This window comes from Magnolia sinica, chromosome 10 (assembly GCF_029962835.1).
Source record: "Magnolia sinica isolate HGM2019 chromosome 10, MsV1, whole genome shotgun sequence".
NCBI lineage: Eukaryota > Viridiplantae > Streptophyta > Magnoliopsida > Magnoliales > Magnoliaceae > Magnolia > Magnolia sinica.
In genome coordinates, this window is record NC_080582.1 from 57,486,896 (window position 1) to 57,512,100 (window position 25,205).

General features: G+C 41.6%; 1 protein-coding gene across 4 annotated transcripts in view; it reads right to left on the reverse strand.

Moving 5' to 3' along the window:
- LOC131216857 (protein PHOX1-like) overlaps positions 1-24,419 on the reverse strand; it is a 43,960-nt gene extending 19,541 nt beyond the window's left edge. For 2 of the 4 annotated variants that reach the window (XM_058211445.1, XM_058211444.1), the window contains exons 1-2: positions 21,434-23,756; positions 20,489-20,746 (exon numbers count right to left, since the gene is read on the reverse strand). In XM_058211445.1, the coding sequence (XP_058067428.1) occupies positions 20,598-20,746; positions 21,434-23,354 (2,070 nt within the window). In that variant the 5' untranslated portion in view covers positions 23,355-23,756 and the 3' untranslated portion in view covers positions 20,489-20,597. Of the gene's footprint in view, positions 1-17,896; positions 18,641-20,488; positions 20,747-21,433; positions 23,757-24,256 lie in introns of those variants that run through there. The other 2 variants (XM_058211443.1, XM_058211446.1) reach the window with 2 other exon arrangements.
- Between the last annotated feature and the right edge of the window lie 786 nt (positions 24,420-25,205).

The following is a 25,205-nucleotide window of genomic DNA, read 5'->3' on the forward strand; positions in this document are numbered from 1 at the left end:
AAATCAACCAAAAGATGGACAATAGAGCCATATAAGATTTCTTCCTTTTCTTCCTTGCCTTCCAAGCGACTTGCCACATTGCTCATAAATCCTTATGTTGCTACAAATGGGGATTTTGAAGCACCCAATGAAAGGATTTCACTGTATACACTTCTAACTTGGGTTCCAAACCCCTCTGCCCCTATCTAGAGGAGATCCGAAATTATGCAACGTTTCTTCATCCCAACATTTACGTTGATCTACTCCTCTAGGATATCTCTTCTAAATGCAGGCTCCACACCGTTTGCTCCCATCCTCAAGAAGAAACAAGCTATGGACAGCATTTTGCTCAATTACCACCCTGTATATGTGTGGGGAGGCAATACTGGCCTCTCCCCACACCATCTACCAGCCCAAATCTTATACAAGACCCTTCACCTGGGACATATGATACTTCTTCTCTGAAAGAATTTGTCACTTGAAGAACTGCCCTTCAGATTCATGATGCTCTCTGTATGAAGATGATAAAGTAGTGAACCACTGCCCACTTTCCTCTGCGTACTTGCACGTGAGAACCTTGTACCACAAACTGCTGTTTCTTCCCTGAATCTCCACAACCACTTGGCTAGCAAGACTAAGTTGAAGAGTTTCAGCGACCTTAGTCCCAGTCCCCCTTTTCCTTAGGCTTGCAAACCTCAGCCCAATTAACTAAGATGAAATTTCTTCCTACCTTTATCTCCTCTCTATAACAACTCCCTTTGAATTCTTTATAACCTTTCAATAATGCTCGTAGAGCAGTGGAACAACGATATGAAGTAGAACGGCATATCTGCAGAGCCAATGTGATAAGTTTGACCATGTCTAGAGGCACTTTGGTTGTGTATTACAATAGCATTTCAACCGCATTCTGGCGGCAGGCGGTGTTCGAGACACTTCCAACAGCAGCACCCTAGCTGCACCATAGCAGCAATCCACCACATCTACGCAACATTTTAGCGCCATTCCCGCCAAACATTGTCACATAGGCTGTCAAACTCCATTGTTCATAGTTGTCCCTAGTGTTGATTGCCGTTCTTGTTCTCCATCGACACCCCACCATATGCAAGAGGCCTCTTGTCACGGGTTCCTTCATGTTTATGACCATCAATTGTTGGTACGTGTTTCTCCAGTTTTAATATTAGCTATCGTTGCGTGGTACACTATGGAGAGTCAGAAGGTTGGTTCATCAATAGGCCAACACCCTAATTTTTGCATTACCATTAAGTTGGATGGTTGCAATGATCTCACATAGGCACAATCAGTGAAAATATAACTTGGGGGAAAATGGAAGTCAGGATTTATCTTGGGAACGAAGTCCACCCCACACGTTGGAGACCCAGCCCGTGAACACTTTGGAAGTACTGGGCTGGTTGTTCCACTCCATGGAGCTTGAAAAAAATGAATCATTGAGGATGTACTCAGCGGCCCAACAAATCTGAGAAACAGTTACAAAAAAGTTTTCTCATCATGATGATTTATCGAGGACATATCAATTGCATAGAGCAATAATTAATACGTGACAAGGGGAGTTCTCTATGGAATCATACTATGTCTCTCTTTGTCAAAGGCGGAAAGAACTCAATCATTATATACCAAAGTCTACAATTCCTGAAGATGTACGAATTGGCATGAAGAACTCCGTGTATTCGAGTTCCTTAGGAGACTTAATGATGGGTTTGAACCTTAAAAGGGTTCAGGTTATGGGATGCAAGTATTTACCCCCACTTGAAACCGTATATAACTATATTCATAATGAGGGAAACCGAATTGATTATGTCTTCTACCACCAAAAGATTTGCCTTTGTTGTTGGACCCAAACTGAGTAGGGGAGGGCTTCCTGCGAAGGGGCATACTGGCGAACAAACAAATCCTATAACTCCCCAAAATATTGATCATGACAATTTGATTTATACACATTATCACAATTTGATTTATACACATTATCATTGTTATGATCCGTACCCACATCTCCAACAGAAGCATAGGAAAGGGGCCAATACAGTTGAGGGGGAGAGGCAAAGTTCTGAGGCCAGGCAAACCCCTAAGGTAATCAAGGCTTTGTGAATAATCAGGCATCAACATTTTCTGTCGACCCATTGGGGGACTGTTCAGATATCCCATACCAATCATGTATACCGTCCTAAATCTAGTTCTAGTATATCATGGATCATTGATCAGGTGCCATTAATCACGTGACAAATAAAGAAGATAATTTTCCTACATTCCTTGTTCTCTGATAGGATCAAGTTGGCAGATAGCTCCTTTTCTATATCTGAGAAAGGGACTTGTCAACCAAGTTCATGTCTTATGCTTCCATTTGCTCTTCATGTTTTCTCTTTTCCGTCTCCAACTAACTTGCTCTCAATAAGTGCACTAATGGAAAACTATATTTTTCTATCACATTTTTCCTAATTTGTGTTATTCGGGATCTATAGATTGAGTGAAAGATTAGTGGTGATCACGAGTCCGGAGGGTTATACATGCTCGATGTGGACAGGGTGGCTTCTTCTTGTGCAACCGTTTCCAGGAGTCGTAATGAGGAGTCACTTCATCTTACACACTCCCATGAAGGGCATATCTCAATTTGTTCTATTTCTAGTTTACTTCCCAATAAGTTTAGTAATGTTTCCACATTTAGTTGTGAGGTATGTGAGCTGTCTAAGCGCATCCGTACTTCATACGCATATAATGACACTAAAACTGCGTATCCTTTTGAGTAGGTGCATTCCAAGCGTGGGGCCCTACCCCAATTGTGTCTATATTTGGGTTTAGATATTTTATATCATTTATTGATGAATTTTCCAAGTTCACGTGGCTTTATCAGTTGACGAGTAGAACTGAGGTTGTATATATGGTTCAAGCATTTAGTAAATATGTAAAAGCTCAATTTGGGAAAACAATTAAAGTGTTTCAGTTTGACAATGCCAAATAATACACGGGCCGTGAATTACAGTAATTTTTCACCAATTAAAGCATCAAGGCTCCTCCTCAACAGAATCGGGTGGCTGAGCGTAAAAATCATCACTTGTTAAAAGCAACTAGATTCATTTCATAATGATTGGGATGGGTGTACCAAAAGTCTATTGGGATGAGGCAATTCTAACTGCCACGTACATGATAAACTAGATACCGTCTTCATATTTAGGTGCATGTGTTTTGTCTATGTGATTGATCCTTCTCAGGACAAACTCATGCCCCATTTGGTTCGTAGTGTTTTTCTGGGGTATTCTAATACTTAAAAGGACTATAAATGTTATTGACTTATTGTCCGATTACAAAAGCGACAATGTCTCTAAGGATGTTACATTTCTTTAAAATGTTGTTTACTTTGGACAGCAGTTGTCATTGTTGTCTTTAGGCCAGACTCCTCAATTGGATCCTCTATGCCACATACATCTCCATCATCCGATTCTCATCTACAGATACTGATGTTGTCTACCCATCTCCTGATCTTCCCATTGTCATTCGTAAAGCGAAACATACCATCATCACTCCTACATGTTATCATACAAGCTTCGGCACTAATCCTATTGGTAATCATATCTTGCATAGTTGTTTGCCCCCATCTTTTCGTACATTTCTTTCTGTTGTTTCCTCTTTGTCCTCTTTACCATTGCAATTGCCCTAAAGGATCCTCACTAGAAGGCGGCTATGTTCAACGAGATGAAGCCCTTGAAAAACAGGGCACGTGGGAATTAGTTGATCTACCCGAGGGAAGGCACGTGGTTGGCTGCCAGTGGGTTTACACTCCTGAGCATGATCTTGAAGAATCTGTGGCACCATATAAAGCCTGTTTAGATGCAAAAGGCTTCACTCAGAAGCCCAGAATAGATTGTCATGATACCTTCTCCCATGTTGCCAGCTCAACTTAGTCCGTGCCATTCTCTCTGTTGCGGCTCACAAGCATTGACCACTATACGAGATAGATGTCAAGAATGCATTACTACATGATGATCTGCATGAAGAGATTTACATGTGTTCGCCTCTCGGGTTTCATTCTAATTGAATTTAATGGGAAAGTGTTTCATCTCAAGAAGGCTTTTTATGATCTCAAGTAGTCTCCTAGAGCATAGTTTGAGCACTTCAGTTCCACCGTCCTTCAAAATGGTTTACAGTGTACATCAAACTATTCCGTCTTCATCATGAAGCATGGCCCCCAAATTGCCGTTCTGGCTATTTACCTTGACAATACTGTGCTCACATTAGATAGTGCATATGATATCTCACTGGTCAAAAAGTTTCTTGCTAATCAGTTTAAGATCAAAGATTTGGGGCCCTAACGGTACTTTCTAGGCATCAAAATTGCTCGGTCTGCAAGTGGAATCTTTATCTCCAAACGAAAGTATGCCCAAGATCTCTTTACTCAAGCATGTTAGGGTCTCAATCTGCAAGTGGAATCCTTACCTCCCAACGAAAGTATGCTCAAGATCTCTTCACTACTCAGGCATGTTAGGGTCTCACCCTGCAGAGACGCCAATTGAGGCAATCATCAATATTTCACTAAAGAATCTTCTCCTCTTTCTTTTCTTTTCTTTTTTCTTTTTTTCTTTTTTATGTTGGGCAGTATTGCTGATTGTAGGTAAACTGATTTGCCTCTCTGTCACTTGCTCAGACGTTGCCTATGCCATAAGCGTAGTTAGCCAATTTTATGTAAACCATGTGAATATCTTCTTCATGTGATTCATCGTATTCTTCGTTACATTAAGGCCACTCTTGGTCTTGCTAAAGGAATTCTATATGTTGATCATGGCTATCTCGGTGTACAGGCATATTGTGATGTAGATTAAGCCAGATGTTCCATTGATTGTCATTCCACGACTGGGTTCTACACATTTGGAGGCGGTAATCTTGTCTCCTGAAAAAGTAACAAAATAGTTTGTGGTCGCCCACTCTTCATCAGAGGTGGAGTATGGAGTCATGGGCAACGGTACCAATGAAGTGATTTGCTTAGGTTAATTCCTTGTTGATCTAAGCATTCCTATTACATTTGCAATGCCTCTATTTGTGACAATTAGGCAACAATTAATATCACTTCTAATCCGGTGTTCCACGAGCACACCTAAAACATCAAAGCTTATCACCTTTTTTTAATTTTTGGAAAGATAGCTGTTGGCATCATTTGTACCCCTCATCTCACTAGTCACTACTAAAGATCAATTAGCTGATATCTACACAAAGTTGTCATAGAGTCTCGTCCCTTCGATGTTGCATCCAAGCTGAGCATGATTGACATACATGCTCGAGCTTGACGGGGGGTGTGAGTATGGCGTGATGTATATATTTTGGGTGCTCCCTTGTACTACCATATCTTTTTATGTACTTTTAAACAAGAGGGGATGGGAGAGAAATCCATGCTTGAGCTTGAGGGGGGTTGTTAGTATGGTGTGATGTATATATTTTGGGTGGTCCCTTGTACTACCTATCATTTTTATGTGCTTATAAATAAGAGGGGGTGGGAGAGAAATCCTAACCCTAATTTTTATTCCCTATAGAAGGTTGCATTTTCCACTGAGAAACCTTGAATGAGCCCAAACTCTCCCACCTTCTCAAGCATTTTGCTAAGAGCCTTGGATACAATGATAAAAAGAAAAGGGGATAGAGGATTGCCTTACCTAAGGCCATGGAAACTCTTGAAGAATCCTTTTATAACAGCCATTTATGACCATCGAGAAATATGTGGAACACATACATTCCATCATCCATCGCTATTTTTCTCCAAACCCCATCTCCCCAATAAATATTGCACATAAGCCCAATCAACATAGGCATAGGCCTTCTCTATATCAAGCTTACACATGATCTTTGGGACTTTTGATCTATGTTTCGAGTCTATGGATTTATGTACCAAGGCTTTTCCATTTATAAAGATAGCTTGCCTACAAGTACGCGTTCCTTAGAAAAGGTTTGCTACATACTGTCCTTAGAAAAGGTTTGCTACAATTCATGTGCATATTTTGTTCTTTTGCATGGCTTTCTAATCGCATGGACATTCACAAATTTATAACATATGGACAAGCCACTTCTATAATAATAAGGGGAAAAAAAAAAAAACTAGGTAAAGCTCCAGCCTCCATGACATTTGATACTCGAGGATGGGCAGTTAAATGTAGAAATTAATGTGTATTTAAAGCTCAAAATTACACTAGAGAGGATTGGTGGTATCGAAAAAGTAAATGTGGAAAAGAAAACATTTTCCATACACGTGACGTTTTCTGCTTGTGGGAGTTTCGTGCTCTCATTCACGGTCCCAAGCATGGAAAAAGGATGGTTGCGTCAGGTTAACAACCAGTGTCAAACTTATGCCATAACTTCCATCATGAATCTGAGCAATATGACATTCCAAAGTGGAATGGGGGAATAGGTTCATGTAGAAGACCCCAATTAATTGAGATAAGGCTTAGATGATTATAATGGCATGATGTTTTCTGCCAATTGCAACAATAAAATAACATGTGGAAAACTATTTTCCTTTCCATAGTTATCCTCAAAAAAGGGTGATTTCTTCCCCCCACCCCACCAAAACCTAAAATTCCCGTTTTCTATGCTTTTTAGAGACTTTTCTCACTTTTTAATCATTGACCTTTCCATTTTTCCATGAAAATCACATCTACAAAAACAAAAACAAAAAAACAAATAGAAAAAAAAAAAAAAAAACCCTCTTCAAGATTCTTTCCACGAATTTCCTTATCCGCGGTTTTCCTCGAATGTGAAATTTTCCTTTCCCAATCTACTTTTTGGATTCCACCAATACAAACAGGTACTAGGTTCGTAACAGTTGGTTTCTTGGTTTGATGTCCTCCTTTTTGTAGTGTGGCATTTAGACAGACAAAAAAGACCCAAAGGAGAGTTGGATCAACACGGGGAATAGAAGGAGATGGCAACAGACTGTTGACGAGAATGTGCCCAAACTCTGCATATCTTGTTGCAAACAGGGCTATGTGGGAGGGGAAAACATGCTCAAATCAGCCAAGGAAAAGGAAGCTCCTACTAATGAATGGGTGGGAGAAAACATTCAATAATAATGGTAATGAAAAGAAGGATGTGCAAGAAGGTAGAAAAGGAGCAAAGCATGTGAATGCTTCCTTCAGGTGTTTGTCATCATGCACATGAAGGAATACAAGAAGATTTGCAAACTATTGGGGTGGCAAATAGACATGTAGAAGAATGTGAGAATCAGTAGGAAATAGGAAGCAAACTGAAGACCAGGTAGATATTTGTAAAAATGATTATCAAGGAAAGAAGGAACAGTGCAGTGTAGGAGAAAATGCTCAGCAGGGGAGTGTGGTCATGCTGGAACCTCAGCAGGAGGAAGGGATCAATCTGAGACCAATAAGGGCTCAGAAGACCAGGCAGGAAATGAGACGGTAACAGATGAATTGGGCATAATTGGAGAAGATGAATTGATGCAAGACATGAAAATTAACTATGATATGGTAGATCTCAGGCCTTAGACCAAACTAATTCAGAAACATTCACATAAAATTTCCACATCCCACACAAAAGTTCAAACATTCAAGCAAAGGGAATCTGTGCAGGTCCAGGCCTACACATGTTAGGGTTGGATCAATAGAAATTATAAGTCAAACGATACTCAAAGGAGGTAAAACTCATCCACACATGCACAGTAATCAGTTCTTAATCCAAGAGATTCACCAGTTTCAATTCATAGAACCCTAGGATTAGAAAAGGGGCAAACAAATTGAAAATAATGCAATCTAGGGTTAGAGTTATGAAAAATAGATATGAGAGAGATAAAATAGGCGGAAATTCTAAACTTGGTGACAATCCACGCGTGCAGACAGCGGGCCAAGCCTGACGCAGGGGCCTGGCCGCACGTGTGAGGTGGCCCTGAATGCGGAAAAAGCCTCCTTGGCTCTGGTCGGCCAGGGGAGGGCTTCAAAACCCCGAGTTTCGTGTCGATCGGATACGCGGTTTATGCGTGGTGCTCCGCCAAAGTTTCAACCCTCCTGCAGGGCCAAATTTTGGAAATCGGCTGTAGGGAGAAGAATTGCTGCAAAAGTTTACGGATTCGAAGTGAGGATGGTTGTAGAAGGTGAGAAGAATGAGTGATAGGAGATAGGGGCGGATCGAGATAGATGTGGCTTTGCACCACCGTAGTTAGCTCTTCAATGAAGGGAGGGCTTCGCACCCAGTTGGATTTCCATAACTCAAGAACTTAAAGGAGTAGAAAAACGCAGGAATTTTTATTAATCTTCAATGAGAAAAAGAACTACAAGGGGTACCTATTTATAAGAAAACCCTATACCCCAAAACTCGTGCGCAACCTATTACTTGGCGATGAAGTAATCAAAAATAATAATTAATCAAAATAATCTAAACCATCCATGATATTCTAAATAACAATAATAAGTAAAACCTAAAATATGAAATTATTTGGACTAGTGGGCCACGATCATGAGAACCCATGATGGGCTTTACTTGACCATCGAACCCACTCCAACGAACCAAAACTAAGTCTTCTAACTAAGAGGCCCTCCCTGGACGTCGTCATTGAGCCAAATCGACGGTGGGGCCCTCCTTGCATACATGCATAGGAGGGCAGTGTGCGTGTGCATGTGCGTGTGATGTCCCCATCAACTCTCCCCGGCTGCGAAGATTTCGCCACTGACGAAACAAAACTCCTGAACCACTCTAGGATGTTAGGATCAAGTCTCTGAAGCTCCTCCTCAGTGAACCACGTACTGTCTGACACTAGGCGTGACTTCCATTTAATCAGGTACTTCTGAAACCCGCCATCCGACGTTGATACTATCTGATGGTCCAAAATATCCTCTATTTCCTCTCTGGGTGTGGGAAAGTTAGGTATGGGACGTAGAGGCTGGGAAGAAAGGTCGGAAATAGGCCATGGATCTAGCGACAAATCTGGGAATCAGGATGGGTGGCTAAAGAGCCGGACAAAGTATCAGCGGTCCCTTGAAAAGTAACTAGATCCTTCACATTAAATGTGGAACTAATTCTCATGAAAGGTGGAAGATCTACCTCATACGCATTGAGGCCGTTTCGTTTTATAATTTTGAAAAGTCCAGCGCTACGTGCGTGTAATTTATGAACAGCCCCCTGAGGATACCGCTCGGGCCTAATGCAGACCATCATAGAGTCCCCAATATTAAATTCCTTGAAACGTTTATGCCGGTCTGCAGAAAATTTGTAATATTCATTACAAGTAATGATCTTTCGCCTGATTTCTTAATGCAATGAATAAATGTAATGCGCAAAGGACTCTGCAGACTCTGATGGCCTATGGGATAGTAACATAGGAAAAAGATTAATAGGCTTCCTAGGCTTATAACCAGTAACAACTTCAAAAGGACTTAGAGCTGTGGACCTATTAACAGAACTATTGAATGCAAACTCAACTATACGTAGTACGATGTCCCATGTCCTGGTGTTCTCCCCTACTAAACATCTGAGCAAACTCCCCAGGCTCCTATTGAACACCTCAGTCTGACCATCAGTCTGAGGGTGGTAGGCAAACGAAAATTGGAGCCTAGTATTCATCTTGTGCCATACTGTCTTCCAAAAGTAACTCATGAATCACACGTCACGGTCAGACACTAAGGTTTTTGGTAACCCATGAAGTTTGATGGCCTCACTAAAAAATAACTTAGCAACATGAGATGCGTCTAAGGTCTTAAAACAAGGAATGAAGTGGGCCATTTTAGAAAAACAGTCCACGACAACAAATATGGAATTGTGTTTCCGAATAGTCTTGGGGAGTCCGAGCACGAAATCCATATTGATGTCCTGCCATGGGATGAATGGAACTTCATAGGCTTATAACCAGTAACGACTTCAAAAGGACTTAGACCTGTGGACCTATTGACAGAACTATTGAACGCAAACTTGGCTATAGGTAGTATGGTGTCCCAATGTAACATATCCTCCACTGGGGCAATGGTCTTGTCTCGACCGAAATGACCCGCGACCCCTCCTGAATGTAACTCCCAAACAAGAAAATCGTGGAGGAAGGTGCATGGTATGCACAAGCGGTCACTCCTAAACAAATACCCGTCTAAAATCAAGTACTCACTGCTAGCTCCTGACGGACTCTCTAACAACGACGCGTGCACAATTCCAAAATCTGGATACTCAGAATAATCTTCTTTGATGCGCTCGAGGACTATGACTTCGACACTCATGGAATTGAGTAATGCGACTCGACGACTCAACACATCGACAAGCTTATTCTCTACACTGACCTTGTGCTTAAGCACAAAAGTATACTCTTGAAGGAATTGAACCCACTTGGCGTGCCTAGGGTTTAATTTCTTCTGAGAGTTCAAATATTTCAAAGCCTCTTGATCTGAGAATAAGACGAATTCTTGCGGCAATATGTAATGACGCCAATGGCGCAGTGATTGCACTATCACATAGAACTCTGTCAAAGGTAGAATATTTTTCTTCGCCTCATTCAGTTTCTCACTTAAAAAGGCGACAGGGTGCCCTTCCTGACTAAGTACTATGCCGACTCCTGACACGTCACATGCGACTTCAAAAGTTTTTGAAAAATCCAAAAGTCGCGTGACTAGACTTCGGTCATCTTGACCTTTATCTCCTTGAAGGCCTTCGAGGTTGCCTTTGTCCATTGAAACTCTCCTTTTTTTTTTATGCAATCCATGATGAGAGCATAATGGAACTGAAAACCCGAATGAACCGCCTATAGAAGGTGGTTAAGCCGTGAAAGCTGCGCACCTCATGAATATTGCGGGGTTCAGGCTAATTGACTATGGCCTTGACCTTCTCGGGATCTGTCGATACGCCCTCAACTGCAACAATAAAGCTTAAGAAGATAACACTATTAGACAAAAACGCACACTTCTTTAGGTTGGCGTACAATTTCTCGGCTCTAAGGATCCCACAAACTTGCCTCAAATGGTTGCAATGCCGTTCCTTGGTCATGCTATAAATCAAGATATCATCAAAGTATATGACCAGGAACTTTCCCATGAAGGGCCTCAACACTAGGGTCGTTACACGCATGAAGGTGCTTAGGGCGTTAGTTAACCCAAAAGGCATAACTAGCCACTCATATAGTTCATCCTTTGTCTTGAAGGCCGCCTTCCACTCATCACCAAGGCGTATACGGATTTGGTGATAACCACTTTTGAGGTCAATCTTTGAGAAGATAGTAGCATTGGCTATCATATCCAACATGTCATCAAAACGCGGTATGGGAAACCAATACTTGACTGTGATTTTGTTGATGGCCCTACTATCAACACACATCCTCCATGTGTCATCCTTCTTAGGTATAAGAAGGGCGGGCACGGCACATGGGCTCATGCTCTCTCGAATGAAACCCTTCTCTAGGAGTTCGTCAATCTGCCTCTTCAGCTCAGCGTGCTCCTTTGGGTTCATTATGTAATGCGGGATGTTTGGTAGAGTCGCCCCAAGGATTAAATCAATGGCATGTTGTATATCCCTCATAGGGGGAAGCTCATTCGGTGGATCATCAGGAAAGACATCACGAAACTCATGCACTACTTGAACAGCCTCAATGGGTAAATCTACGCTAGCCTCTGGTACACTCTCCCTAGCCATAAGGGCGTACACCATCGAGTCTGCCTCCGTTTCTCACTCGAAGTCCTTGGCATTTAGAATATGGAGTGGTTTGGACTTGGACTTCAACTCCTTCAATTCTTTTGAACCGCTCGCACGACTCTGTGTGGTAGACTCCTTTCCAGTCATGTTCTTGGGTGGCAGTGGATTTAGCTTGACCTTCTTGCCCTCGAACCAGAATGTACACACATTCGAACAACTAAATATGCTAACATCCCTGTCATAGAGCCACGGTCTACCCAGAATGATATGGCCAACATCCATGGGAACAACATCACACCAGAGTGTGTCTTTATAAGATCCAAACTGAATAGGAACAAGACAACGATGCAAAACTGGAATGGAAGTTTCATCAACCCAGGACACTCTATAGGGTTGAGGATGGGCTTCAAGCTTCAAGCCTAAACGACTCACAATGCTGGTCGATGCCACGTTAGCACAACTACCACTATCTAGATCATCTTATAACTCTTTTCTCCACATTTTGCATAAGTATAGAAGATCGTGTTACGGCGCCAGTCATCAGTGTTCTTGGCTTGAGCCAAACGCAATGCATAATTGCGAAGGTCGCAGACTCTTGCGTACCCTCTTCCTCATCACTAGGGGTCTATACGGGCTCGTATTTTTCCTCTTCACTGTCACTCTATGGGGGCACTACTTTTACTTGCTCATCAATAAGGAATACTTTAGTGCCCTCTCTCGTGCCGCACTGGTGGGCAAAGTGACCAAAACCCTAACACGGCAATTTCTTTACCCTTATCATCCTTAGGCCTGGGCTGAAAACTGTTGGAAGGTTTGTTTTGGTACCCAGTTTTAGGTTTAGCCCCAGAGGGGTTGGCCTTAGCACTAGGATCGCGAAAGTTAAACCGCCTTCCCACAGATGCCTTAAGGTATTGCTCGACGTCTAACACTACTTAATACAACGGTTCAATAGTGTCTGTCTTTGGCGAGCAATTCTCTCCTAATGTCAGGACGGAGGCCAGTTTTAAAACAAGCAAGGGTAAGTACGGGATCCTCATCAACCTCTCAACGGATCAAGTACTCTTCGAACTTTTCAATATATTCAACAACACTCATGGAACCCTATCGAAGAGATTGTCATTCCTCAATCAACCGTAGGCAATAAGAGAAAGGGAGGTACTTCTCCTCAAGCGTTTCCTTCATTTCTCCCAAATGGACTATTAGGAGCTCCCTCGCTCTTTCTTTCTTTCGCTCTACCGTCATCCAAAACCTCTTTACTTGGCCCACAAGCTTCATCTTATTGAATCGGACTCGACAAGCATCGGACATGTCATACCATTCAAAATAGTGGTCCATATCCGCCAACCAATCTAAAAAAGCTTTAGGTCCAAGTGGCCATCAAACGTAGGGGCATCTACTCTAACTCCCTCGAGGAGTTGCGCGACTGGGTCATATTGATCATGATGCCCCTCACAGGGTGGGAGCACGGGTGCGTGCCCATGACCAATTCCTTGGCCACCTCCATTCCTTGGTCTAACCTCTAGACCACTTGCCTGAGATTGGGCATCTTCCCCAATCATGGGGTTTGCCCCAAGGGAAGTCTCTAGTTGGGTAACGCGTACATTAAATTGCTCAAGGCGTTGGTCCATACATTATTCCAAGCGATTACCCAAAGACTCAACCTGCTGGGTTAACTTGTTCACTGATTCTTGCAGTTGCTCCATATTTAGTATAGGGTGCAAGCCAAAACCACGACCCGTACGTGTGAGCATACAACTGCTAACTCCACCTAAGGACCTTCTACTACGACTATATGCAACTAAATGGGACGAAATGATCCTATAAGACTCTATATGAGGGAAACTACACAATGCTACCAAAATCCAACAATATAGCTGTCAAAATAAGGGAATAACAAAAAGTTACAGTAATGTGAATTGCTAACTTCCTGATAAAAGAAATTTCAGCAACTAATATCAGGAACTACGGACTTCTAAATAGCTATATATGATGAAACTAGATGCATAATGGACTTAAACAAACTAACCCTAAACATGTAATGCATTCCTCTATAAGAACCCTAGGCTCTGATACCACATTTGATGCAGGACATGAAAATTAACTATGATATGCAAGATCTCAAGCCTTAGATCAAACTAATTCATAAACATTCACATAAAATTTCCGCATCCCACATAAAAGTTCAAACATTCAAGCAAGGGAAATCTATGCAGGTCCAAGCCTACACATGTTAGGGCTGGATCAATAGAAATTATAAGTCAAACGATACTCAAAGGGAGGTAAAACTCATCCATACATGCACAGTAATCAGTCCTTAATCCAAGAGATTCACCAGTTTTAATTCAAAGAACCCTAAGATTAGAAAATGGGCAAACAAATTGAAAATAATGCAATCTAGGATTAGGGTTATGGAAAATAGGCATGAGAGAGATAAAATAGGCGAAAATTCTGAACCTGGTGACAGTCCACACACGCAAACAGCGGGCTAGGCCTAACGCACATGCATAAGGGCCTAGCCACACGTGCGAGGAGGCCCCGAATGCGGAAAACGCCTTTTTGGCTCTGGTCAGCTAGAGGAGGGCTTCAAAACTCTCGAGTTTCGTGTCGATCGGATACGCAATCTTTGCGTGGTGCTCCGCCGAAGTTTCAGCCCTCCTGCAGGGCCAGATTCTGGAAATCGGCTGTAGGGAGAAGAACTGCTACAAAAGTTGACGAATTCAAAGCGAGGATGGTTGTAAAAGGTGAGAAGAATGGATGATGGGAGATGGGCAGATCGGGATATACGTGGCTTCGCACCACGGTAGTTAGCCCTTCGATAAAATGAGGGTTTCGCACCCAATTGGATTTCCACAACTCAAGAACTCAGAGGAGTAAAAAAATGCAGGAATTTTTATTAATCTTTAATGAGAAAAAGAACTACAAGGGGTGCCTATTTATAAGAAACCCTATATCCTAAAACTCGCGCCATGTGCGCAACCTATTACTTGGCGATGAAGGAATCAAAAATAATAACTAATCAAAATAATTTAAACCGTCCATGATATTCTAAATAACAATAATAAGCAAAATTTAAAATATGAGATTACTTGGACTAGTGGGTCACGATCATGAGAACCCATGATGGGCTTTACTTGACTATCAGGCCTACTCCAACGAACCAAAACTCAGTCTTCTAACTAGGAGGCCCTCCCTGGACGTCGTCATCGAGCCAGATCGATGGTGAGGCCATCCTCCTTGCGTATGTGCGTAGGGGGGCAGCGTGCATGTGCGTGTGTGCGTGATGTCCCCATCATGAATGATGAATCAAACAATCAATCTGGAAAATGTGAAGGGTGGTCTAGAATTTGATAAAGCAGTTCAAGGAGAGGAAAATATGTTCCAAGAAGAAGTAACTATGAATGCTCTTGAGGCAGGAAATGACATGAAACCTGAAATAATACCAAAGTCTGAATTAATGGTCCAGAAATCTGAAATGCAAGCTCATACGGGAAGGGAAAAGGTCTGTTTTGTGTAGCTTATGCTTCAGACGGAACAGTCAGATACATTGAGAGAAATCAGGGGGAAGATCAGCAAGATTAGTCCAGTCCATAAGATTGCTACCTGGGACAGAGAGTTGTGAAATTGCCAAACTAGCTCAGTCAACAAAGCTACAACATGGCACAAATTAGGTAAATAAAGTAGAAATCTGCAGAACAGATCCTTTCATGGATAAGGAAAAATAAAGAATAGGCACTGAGGATGTGAGTGAAGTTCTACCAGTGAAATGGACAGAGGACTGCAACCAGTCATTTCTCTGATTGAAAGAAATACATCTGAAAACAAGGAGGAGAACACAGACCAATACGAATGGGGCTTGGAAGAACAATAAATATGTAATGAAACAGGAGCAAGGAAGATTAGAAGAAGAAAGAATTATGAAGAAATCATTCCAAGCAGCAAAAGGAAATTAAGATCGCAGCCTCAAACTGCAAATTCAGGCTGTCTTTCTGATGATTAACACAATTGTATGGAATGTTCAGGGAGTTGGGAATGCTCACACAATCAGGAACTGGAGGAAAGTTGTTAAAAAACGTCACCCATCTTTACCAGAGATATTAGAGCCCGTGGTTCTAGAGTCCAGATTGGCTAGGATGGCAGCTAGATTGGGTTTCGAAACGTACCTGACAACTGAGAAAAGTAGGGCAAAATCTGGATATTGGTTAGAGATTTTGTGAATATATCAATTAGGAGACTGGCAGAATTACATCTACCTGTTGAAGTGAAGTTTGAGGAGTAGGGAGGTGATATTCTCAGCAATTTATGCAACATATAGTAGGCTAGAAAGACAGGTATGGGCTAAAATAAGCAAAACTGGAGGGTTGATAAATAGCCCTTGGGTGTTATGCGGGGATTTCAATGTGGTTGCGAATATAGAAGACTTGGAGGAAGGGACACGGACCTTAATGCAATTTGTGAGGTTAATGATGCAGATGAAATGGTGGGGCTGGTGGATACAGGCTATGTAGGCAGTTCTACTGGGTGTAATAATTCTGAAGGATCAAGAAGGATTTGGGCCTTTTTATTTTCTTTTTCTTTTTTTTTTTGAAGGGTAGATTTGCGCCATGTTACACGCCGTTATTGAACATTAAGGGGTCCAATGCTTCCTGTCTTTTAACATATCACACCTCACTCGAGTCATTTCACACCCCTTCCCTTTGCTATTGTAAATAGTGAATGATGAAGGAAAATTTCCCAAAGCCATTTAAATTTCAGAGATGTGGGCCACACATGACTAATTTCAGGAGATGGTCAAGAGGAATTGGTCATTCCAGTTGAGCACGTGGCTTAGTGTTTGGGGATATATATCAGAAGGTACAGATAGCTGAGGATCAAGTGCTTCAAGCAGAACAGAAATTGCCTAGTAATAAAAGCCCTCAGGGGGGAAGATGCTAAGAGGGTGCTAACTAAAGCAACTCAAAAAGAAATTCTAGAAGCAAAGGGCAAGAAATAAATATAGTTGGAAGAAGGAAATAGAAACACAAAATTCTTTCACGACTGTGTTGGAACCAGTGTTCGAAGTATCAGTATCACCACAAGTTTCGCTGGCTGGGGATACGGAAACAATATCGATATCACTGATAATATTGCTGATAACCAAAAATGCGGGAAAACATGGGGAAATGGTAGAATTTTCAGTGAAACTTCAGGAGATGCCAAAATACACATATTTGCATATTTAGAAATAAAAAAATTGCAAAAAGAATGTATACACGATAAGTTTCCATTTAATGGGGGCTTAAAAGCATGCTTCATCGTAAGAAACGGTCTAACCATCCCATTAATCCCATATAACCATCAATCATCCATCGATATTGCAGAATATCAGCAACTCACAATATTTTGCCAAGAAATCATCAACAAATGGAAAGAAAATGAAAGATTGTGGCCATGATATTGAGGATGTTGTGATAACGATAATATTGAGATATTATCAATATTAGCAATGACAAATTGAAAACTACTTACAATAATGTGCTCATAAAAAAAATTTGAAATAGATTTTTTTTAATAAACAAACTTTCTGTGATATCTCTACATTGGTGATATTATTGAAATATCGCCGATAAACTTGTGATACAATCGTCATTACACAGTCGAAAATATTGGCAATACATTGGCGATATCGATACACTGGCAATACAAGCAACGCCTGGAATTTACACAATTGAAAATATTGGTGATATCAATACGTTGGCGATACTTAGCGATACATTGCTGATGTTTGGAATTTCTAATACTACCGATTTTATCGGTATCGCATTTGTTTCTTGTTCGAAACAATCACCAAGCTAGAGATAACGATAATATTGGAGATATTTCGATAATATAATTCAAATAATGGTTGGAACGTTGTAGATTCTCATCTATTCACTGGAATCCGAGGAGGTTTTGGACAATCAAAAGAAGATCAAGGACGAAGATGTGAAGTTCTTCAGCCGCACGTTTACTTCAGAAGGCCATGGTGCTTCCAATAGATTATTGAATTGTATTTCCATGCTGCTTTCACCACAGGACAATGACAAGCTTCAAAAGATTCCAGACATGGAAGAGTTGAACCAAACTGCTTGCAGCATTTCGGTTGATAGTGCCCGACACTCAGATGGTTTTTCAGGTAGCTTTTTTCAGCTTATTGGGAGATAATTAGGCAGGACATCCAAGTGAGTTTTTCTAGGGAGGTATGGTTCTGCATGGCTTATTGGGCTCTTTGATGTGTTTAATTGAATGTGAAGAATCATAAAAACTTTTTTGAGTTTGGACCCATAAGTCATGTACAAGATCTCTAAAATCATCACTCTCAAGTTAAACAAGTTATTAACGGGCATTATATCAGAGAAGCAAGTTGGTGCATTTGTGCAAGGACAGAACACATTGGAAAATGTTGCTCTAGACTCGAAAATGGTGGGGGAGAATGTTGGATAGAAAGGTGTGGGGAGGTAACATAATCTTAACGTTGGGGAATGGAAAAAGCATTTGACTGCCTTGAGTAGAAGTTCCTTGTGGAGTTCTCAGGCAATCTGGCTTTACAGACAGCTGGATAAGCTGCAACCTACATCTGGATCCAGACTATGGAGGAGCTTAATTAGCGGAGCTGTAGTAAATCAAACTCCAAACAGCTGATAGATAGGAAGAGGTAATGTGAACTTCTGGTCTGATATTTGGATCGGAAATGAGTCATTATTGATGCAGCCTAACAGTTATGCTCCAATGGAAGTCAGAGACGGCAAATAGTGGGCTACCTCATGTTGGATGGGTTGTGGAAAGTAGCAGACTTTGCTTCACATTTGCTGATAGCCGCAGAACAGATGATACTTCAAGAGTAGGATCAAAACAGCAGATGTAGAAGATAAGTTGGTATGGCTGTGTGCGGTATCAGGATGTTTTTCAGTAAGATCAGCTTGGCAGCTGATCAGACACAGGAGTACAGATAGGAGCTGGTCCAGATGGGTCTGGCACTCAAAATTGCCACTGAAGATATCCGTGTTTGCATCGAAGCTGTAGCATTCGGCACTCCCAGTTGATACTGCAATCCAAAGAGCATGTCACTACTGGAAATTCAATGATAATGATCCCAAGGCAGATTGTGAAAGTGTGTTGGTCTTATTTTGTGAAGGGAAGCTAGAGAAAAAGGCATGGGGTCATTAGTTCAATTTTTACTGTTTCTCTATCTGAGGGCCATAATATTTTTCAAAGAATTCAGCAGCGGTTTGGTCTTGCTAAGGAATCAATCAGTTCCTAATCCTAAAGTGGCTCCTTTTATAATCTTATATGAGAAATTTGGTTGGAAAGGAACCAATGCAGATTCTGAGGAGAAAATTCTAATCCAGTCCGTCATTAAGAAGATAGAGCATGGCTCAAAGAGATTGGAGATGCAATTTATGGTAGCAAGTCATGCTCATTTGTGGAAACCATGTCTTTGGAAATGCTTGGTGTAGAAATAGGGAAAAGAAGAGGAGAGAACTTCTATTTTCTGCTCTAGAATCCGTTATTTATGATCTCCTGATTACAAAGATAATGTTCTGTTTACAAAGAGATAATTAAAAAAATCAAATAACCAAAAGATAACTAAAGAATAATAACTTAGAGATACACATCAGTATGGTGTTCATCAGGAACACGAAAAAGTGTGTGCACATCAGTATGGTGCTCTCAGCACATCAATATGGTTTTCATCAGGAACACAGAAGACTGTACACCATCAGTATGATGCTGTCCACATGCACGTGTTGTGCACTCTGACACTTGGCATCTCAAAGAATAGAGGTTTTACAAGGAAAAATATAGTAACCACGTGGAAAAATTAAATGCAGATGGCTCATCACGAGAAAATCCAGGCTTGGGGAAGGTGGAGTATGTAGAGATCATGAGGGAAGGTTGGTATCAACATTTAATCATCATTATGGAACAGTGACAAATGTGGTAGAGAAAATTAGAGCAAGGGATGGCCTGAACTATTGCATGGAAATGGGCTTAAAAAATAAGAACTAGATCAAATTAGAAAGTGGCGCAGAAGCCATTATAGATGGCTTGCTTCTTTTTAGTTCCCCTCCTTGGACATTTTGGTATTTGTGGTGGGAGCAAGGTATTCCAAAGCAGTTACGTAACAGTCATAACTGAACGGTAATGGTGGTAACCGTTATGCATTACAAGGTCATAAAAGCCCCGTAACGGCTGTAACAGCCCCATAATGGTTCATCATGGGGCCAAAAGTGGTTTTTCAGGAAGAAGAAGATGAAGAAGCCGTAATGGGCATTACAGTGGTGGTAATGGCCATTACAACCTGTATCATAACCATAAGGGCGGTGGCCATTACAGCCATAGTTATTGTTATGGAACACCCCCGGTGGGAGATCTCCCATGGAATTCAACTGAAGTCATTTATTTCAAGAAAGCAACTCAGTTGTAGATGGGTCACCAAAAGAGAGCTTGCATCTGGATGTAGAGCTATAAAATCAATTGGCGGATCTTGCTGGGGAAATTAGAGGAAATATCTTGCTAGATTAATTGAGAATTGGAAATATGAAATTTGATTTCCGCCCCCCCCCCCCTTGTATAGGTTCTCTAGATCAAATATCTATGTATAGGATGAGCTGCACAGAGAGTGAGGATTGCATAGTTTCCTTTTGTGGTATAAGGTCTATGTCCCCCCAAGAAAGGTTTTCTGTCTTTTTCTTCTAATGAAATAAGAATTCTCTCTGCCAGAAAAATAAATACATAAATAAACATGGCATTTGGATAATGAGGAAGAAAAAAAGCAAGAACAAGACCAGTTTTAAAACCACTATAGAGAACGACATGAAAGGATAAATTCGGTGAATGCTGCAAACATGTTCTCAATGTGAACAAGAAAACTTAGTGGGGTAGGATTTACCTATCTCAGTCAGCAACATGTGCCGCTTATGAGCATTGGAGAGTCTTCAAATGTGTATGAAAAATGGTTCAAAATTTGATCCCTTGCCCCCAAGTCGATGACAAACAAATCATGCATGCTCCAAGATACGATGCAATTTTGGGACCTGCCGTTGAAGTAACGGTTCTAGCCGGAAAGATTGAAAGCCACTCAGACACCTTTTAGCATCATACATTTCATTCCATGCCTGCACTATCTCATCAGTATCGAACCCCAACCCTGTAATCATGGCAAAACCATCATTAGACTTTTAAGACAAACGACCCTTTTAACTTTCTGTGCGTTTGGAAGTACCCACCCACCCCTTATGTCGGTGCTTGATTTTTGACCAAATCTGAAGTGAGATGAGTATGGGCAGGAGCAAGTTCTTAATTCACACTATTGATTTGGAAAGAAATTCGAGGCCAATGATGAAGCGTGCACACAAGGTCTGCAAGTTGGGTTCAGGTTGATTGACCCAACCCAAGTTCAGGTCAGGTGGGGTTGGGTTGTCAAGGTCCCTGGGTTGGATTTGGGATGGAAAATGCCAACCTTATATGAAATCTTGTTGGGTTCAGGATGAGTGAATTTGGGCCGAGTTTGGTCCAGTTGAGAATAATCAAATGTATCTGGGTCAGGTTGGGTCGTGTATAGAGAAATTCAGGTTGGGTTTGGGTTGGGCAACTTGGGTTAGAATTCAGGTCGGGTCGGGTTGTGGGTTGGATCCTCTTCAGGTCGGGTCACCCAACCAAGTTGCATCCCCAGAACACACAAACCTTTTGGGCTGCCCCAAAACACGGAGGAATGGATGCTAGCCCATTTCATGCAGGATTGCATCTCAACCTGTCATTTGGATTCATCCAAGTGGTACCTAAATGAGCACCAAAAACACTTTTGTATTTAAGCGGGTGGATTAACATGCATTACCTAGATCAGTAGGCACATTAGAACAATGATTCTTCCTCATAGCTGCAATGTCTGTTTGAGAAATTCCAGCAAGTTTGAATTTTTTGGTGGCAGCTTCCACATGATTTTTCCACGACTCCATCCCTAACTTGAATTCTATAGTTGAGCGCTCATAGAGCATGGTGCCCCACAGGAGGTTGATCTGAGACATCATGTTCGTAGCCTGCTCTGCAGTTTCGTCTGCAGATGAATCTTTGGAATGACCATCCAACCCGACTTTCTGCAGCACTTCTTTCTCCTTATCTATTCTAGAGAGTCTGTTCAAACCCTTTGCCTCCACCTGCTCCCAAATCTCTGCGCCCCTCACAATGTTCTCCTCAGCATGTGTGAAAAGATTTATAACTATTGAAGAAGGCCATGTCTTCAAATCAACCTTGTTTCCCATCGCAAAACACCAAGAAAGTTTCGCTCGCTCAAACTGCTGTTGCCCCAGCGCGAGGAACCCTTCATAGAAGTCATGTTTTATTTTTAGGGCTTCTTTGTATTTCTCCCCTGCTTTCTTATTCTCTCTTTTTGACCACGCATAAGCACTTCTAACCTGCTCAATTACTGAATCGCTCGAAGCATCTTCTGTCAAGATCATTCTCTTCCTCGCCTGGGACATGTGAACATTCCCCCAATTGAACAGAGCTACAGCCATCATCTCCTGGAACTTTCCAGCTGCATCCTCAAGAAGACCTTGTGCTTCTTCACTCGTAACCACTTCCTCCAAAGCTTCTGAGTATACTTTCATCCCAAGTTCATGAAGATCCAAGTACCCATCCGAATTGATCCCAACATGGTTCCTGAACAGCTGAGCAAATCGGACAATCCAATCGTCGATACAAAAAGACCTGTTTTCCCCACCCCGCTTCGTCCTTCCATTCTCAGGAACATTACTTGGGATCATATCAGCCCTTCGTGTTTCCCCACCATTTTTCGCTTCCTCGAAGAACAACGGATCTTTCCCAGGACAGACTCCTACAACGTATAACCTTACTGAACCCTGAGGATCAGCTGATGCTTCAGCCAACCTCAGCTCTTCCGTGCTGGTGATTGTTACCAAGTCGCCCTCCTGGTCTTTATACTTGATAAGAATGGCCTTCAAGCCCGGAAAACGATTCCAGACAATCTCCCTCAGCTGTGAAATGCTACAATTGGTCGGTATCTGGGCCCACCTTATATCCTCCCCAAACACCAACTTCACAGTCCTTGTCGCCTCTTCCGTATCATTTTGATGCTCCTCCACGGCCAACTTGTCATTATGGTGCTCCTCAACAACCACCTTATCCTCCATCTTGCTGCTCTTCTTCTTTCTAAGCTTACGTTTCACTGTTTTAGGTGATGGACATGGGAGCTCATCGTATTCTGGAGCCAAAATGATCCCTCTATTGTCAGCCTTGAGTCCCTTCTTCTCGAGCTTCTCTCTAACCCTCTCCGCGATCTCCAATGCCGTAGCATTGTTCGGCTCCGACTTCAGAAGCAAGCTGACATCTTGCAAGGCCAAATCGAGCCTATTCAGATATTCATAACACCTCGCCCTCTTCAAGAGGGCTTTACCATACTTGGGGGAGATGTCCAAGGCCAGATTGCATTCTTCAATCGCCTTCCGCCACTCACCAGGGCCGATGTCCATGTAGCAAGCAGCCATGTGGCTGCGGATGTAGGCCACATCAACATGGTTCTTGGGGAGCAGCTTAAGGGCTTTCTCATACTTCAACAGGGCTCCTTCCGGGTCCCGTTTCTGAAACAGCTGGTTGCCATCCATTTTCAATTCCTGAGCCATGTTGATGAAGACAGCAGCATCCTCATTGAACATTTTCGAGCTGGACTCTTCTGATTTGTTTTGATTTGAATCCGAATCACTAGTTTTCCCTCCTGTTTGCTTCTTTTTCTTCCCCATGGAGAATTCAGACCAAGTCCTAAATTTTCATAAATAAGACTAAACCAGCCCAAAATGCACAAAATGCAGATTCGAAGATTTTTCCAGAAAATGGTTCTTTCTAATCAGAAATTCTTTTATTGTGTAATATCAAATTTCAATGAAACAAACCCCAATTCAACTTTCTTGTATTAAAATTCCACTTTTTCTTCAGAAATGCTCTCAAAAAACAATTATAAAATGGGATTCAAGGAAACGAATCTAGAATGCAGGTTCCCCTCAGAACGTGAATCCAAGAAATTCCCAGCAACCCCAGAATCTAGCTAGAAAACCCCAATTCTGCATCTGAAATTCTAATTTGTCTTTGCAAAATCCGCTAAAAATGACGAAAAATCCATACAACACTACTCATGAGACTCTTTGTAAAATCCGCTAAAAATGCCGAAAAATCCATACAACATTGTTAAATTGTAAATTCCGTACATAGCCAAAAAATTCCAACAAAATCACTCCAAATTCAACTACAAATATGCGAAAAGCACCTCAAGAAACCACAAAACAAGATTCGGGAAACTCATCTGGAAGATGGGTTCTCCTCAAATTGCAAAATTCTCCTTCAAAACTAATCAAAGGCACCATTTTTTCCATATTTGCTGCACTTCTAGATTACAAGAAAACCCTTGGATTGCACGAAATCCAACCATTTTTTATCTCTGTTTTTCTTCTTTCCTTATGTGTTCCGTCAGCTCCTTGTAAACGCCAAAATAAATAAAAATAAAAATAAAATAAAAATTTGCAAAATCCAGTCTTTTGCTTTTTCTGTTCTATTTCGATTTGAAATGCAGTGGGTCCCAATAAAAAAGAATAACCGAGAGAGAGAGAGAGAGAGAGAGAGAGAGAGAGAGAGAGATGGGATTTTCTACCTTAAAAGAGGAATTTCTTGTAAGAAGGAAAAGAAAAGAAATCCAAGTGAGAAATCCTACAATCTCCTGAGATTTTTTCTTGCAGAAAGAAAGAAATTGAATTCTCTTCTTCTTTTTTTATTTTTTCTTTTTCTTGTTTCTGTTGAATTTTGAGGTTTGGGCTGTCCGAATGGTTAGCTCCTAAGATCCTACCTCGGCCCGACCTTAAGCTTTGTCAGGTTTGCTCCAATACATACCAGCGTATTACAACAAAATATTCGAGAGGCTGTAGCCGTTGGCTTTGGGTCAATTTCAATGATCCAAACCGTTTATTTGATAGGTCTTCCCTTTGATGAGGAAAATACCAAAGAAAGTCCGGGATTTAATATTCTAACCCATTGAATTTACAAAGTTTAATATAACCGTCCATGTTCAAAGCAAAAGAGCCATATCATCGCATGTTTAAAATATCTAATTGAGGGCTTTCTTTTTTTATTTTCCATCATCAAAGGTAGACTCGTCATATAAACGGTTAAGATGACCCGGATTCAAAGGCTAAAGTCCTGACTTATCTCATTGAAGTACGACCGGATGTATTCATGCAAAACTGAATCTTTGTATTATAACTTTATCCCGAAAAACCTTTGTGTGGACCCATTTAATTATATAGTATCGGTCTGTCATATGCGGGCCCGATGTTTTCCTTGTCTGCCAACGGTCAGATCTGCCATTCAATCCTAGGAGTTGGGATTCCTCGGTCCAAGGGTATTTACGTCCGAAACAATCCATAGAGTGGTATGTTTCGGCTGGAAGAACGCCACAAACAGGTGCGAATTGGGTCGGGTGGTGTGCGTGTGGTAGACTATCGGGAGTTTCAACCCCCGGTCAAGGGTTTGAGTATTCATAGGTAGTGAAACCCCACTATAGCGTGAGCGTGTGGGGGTGTGCGTGCGTGTGTGAAAAAAAGGAA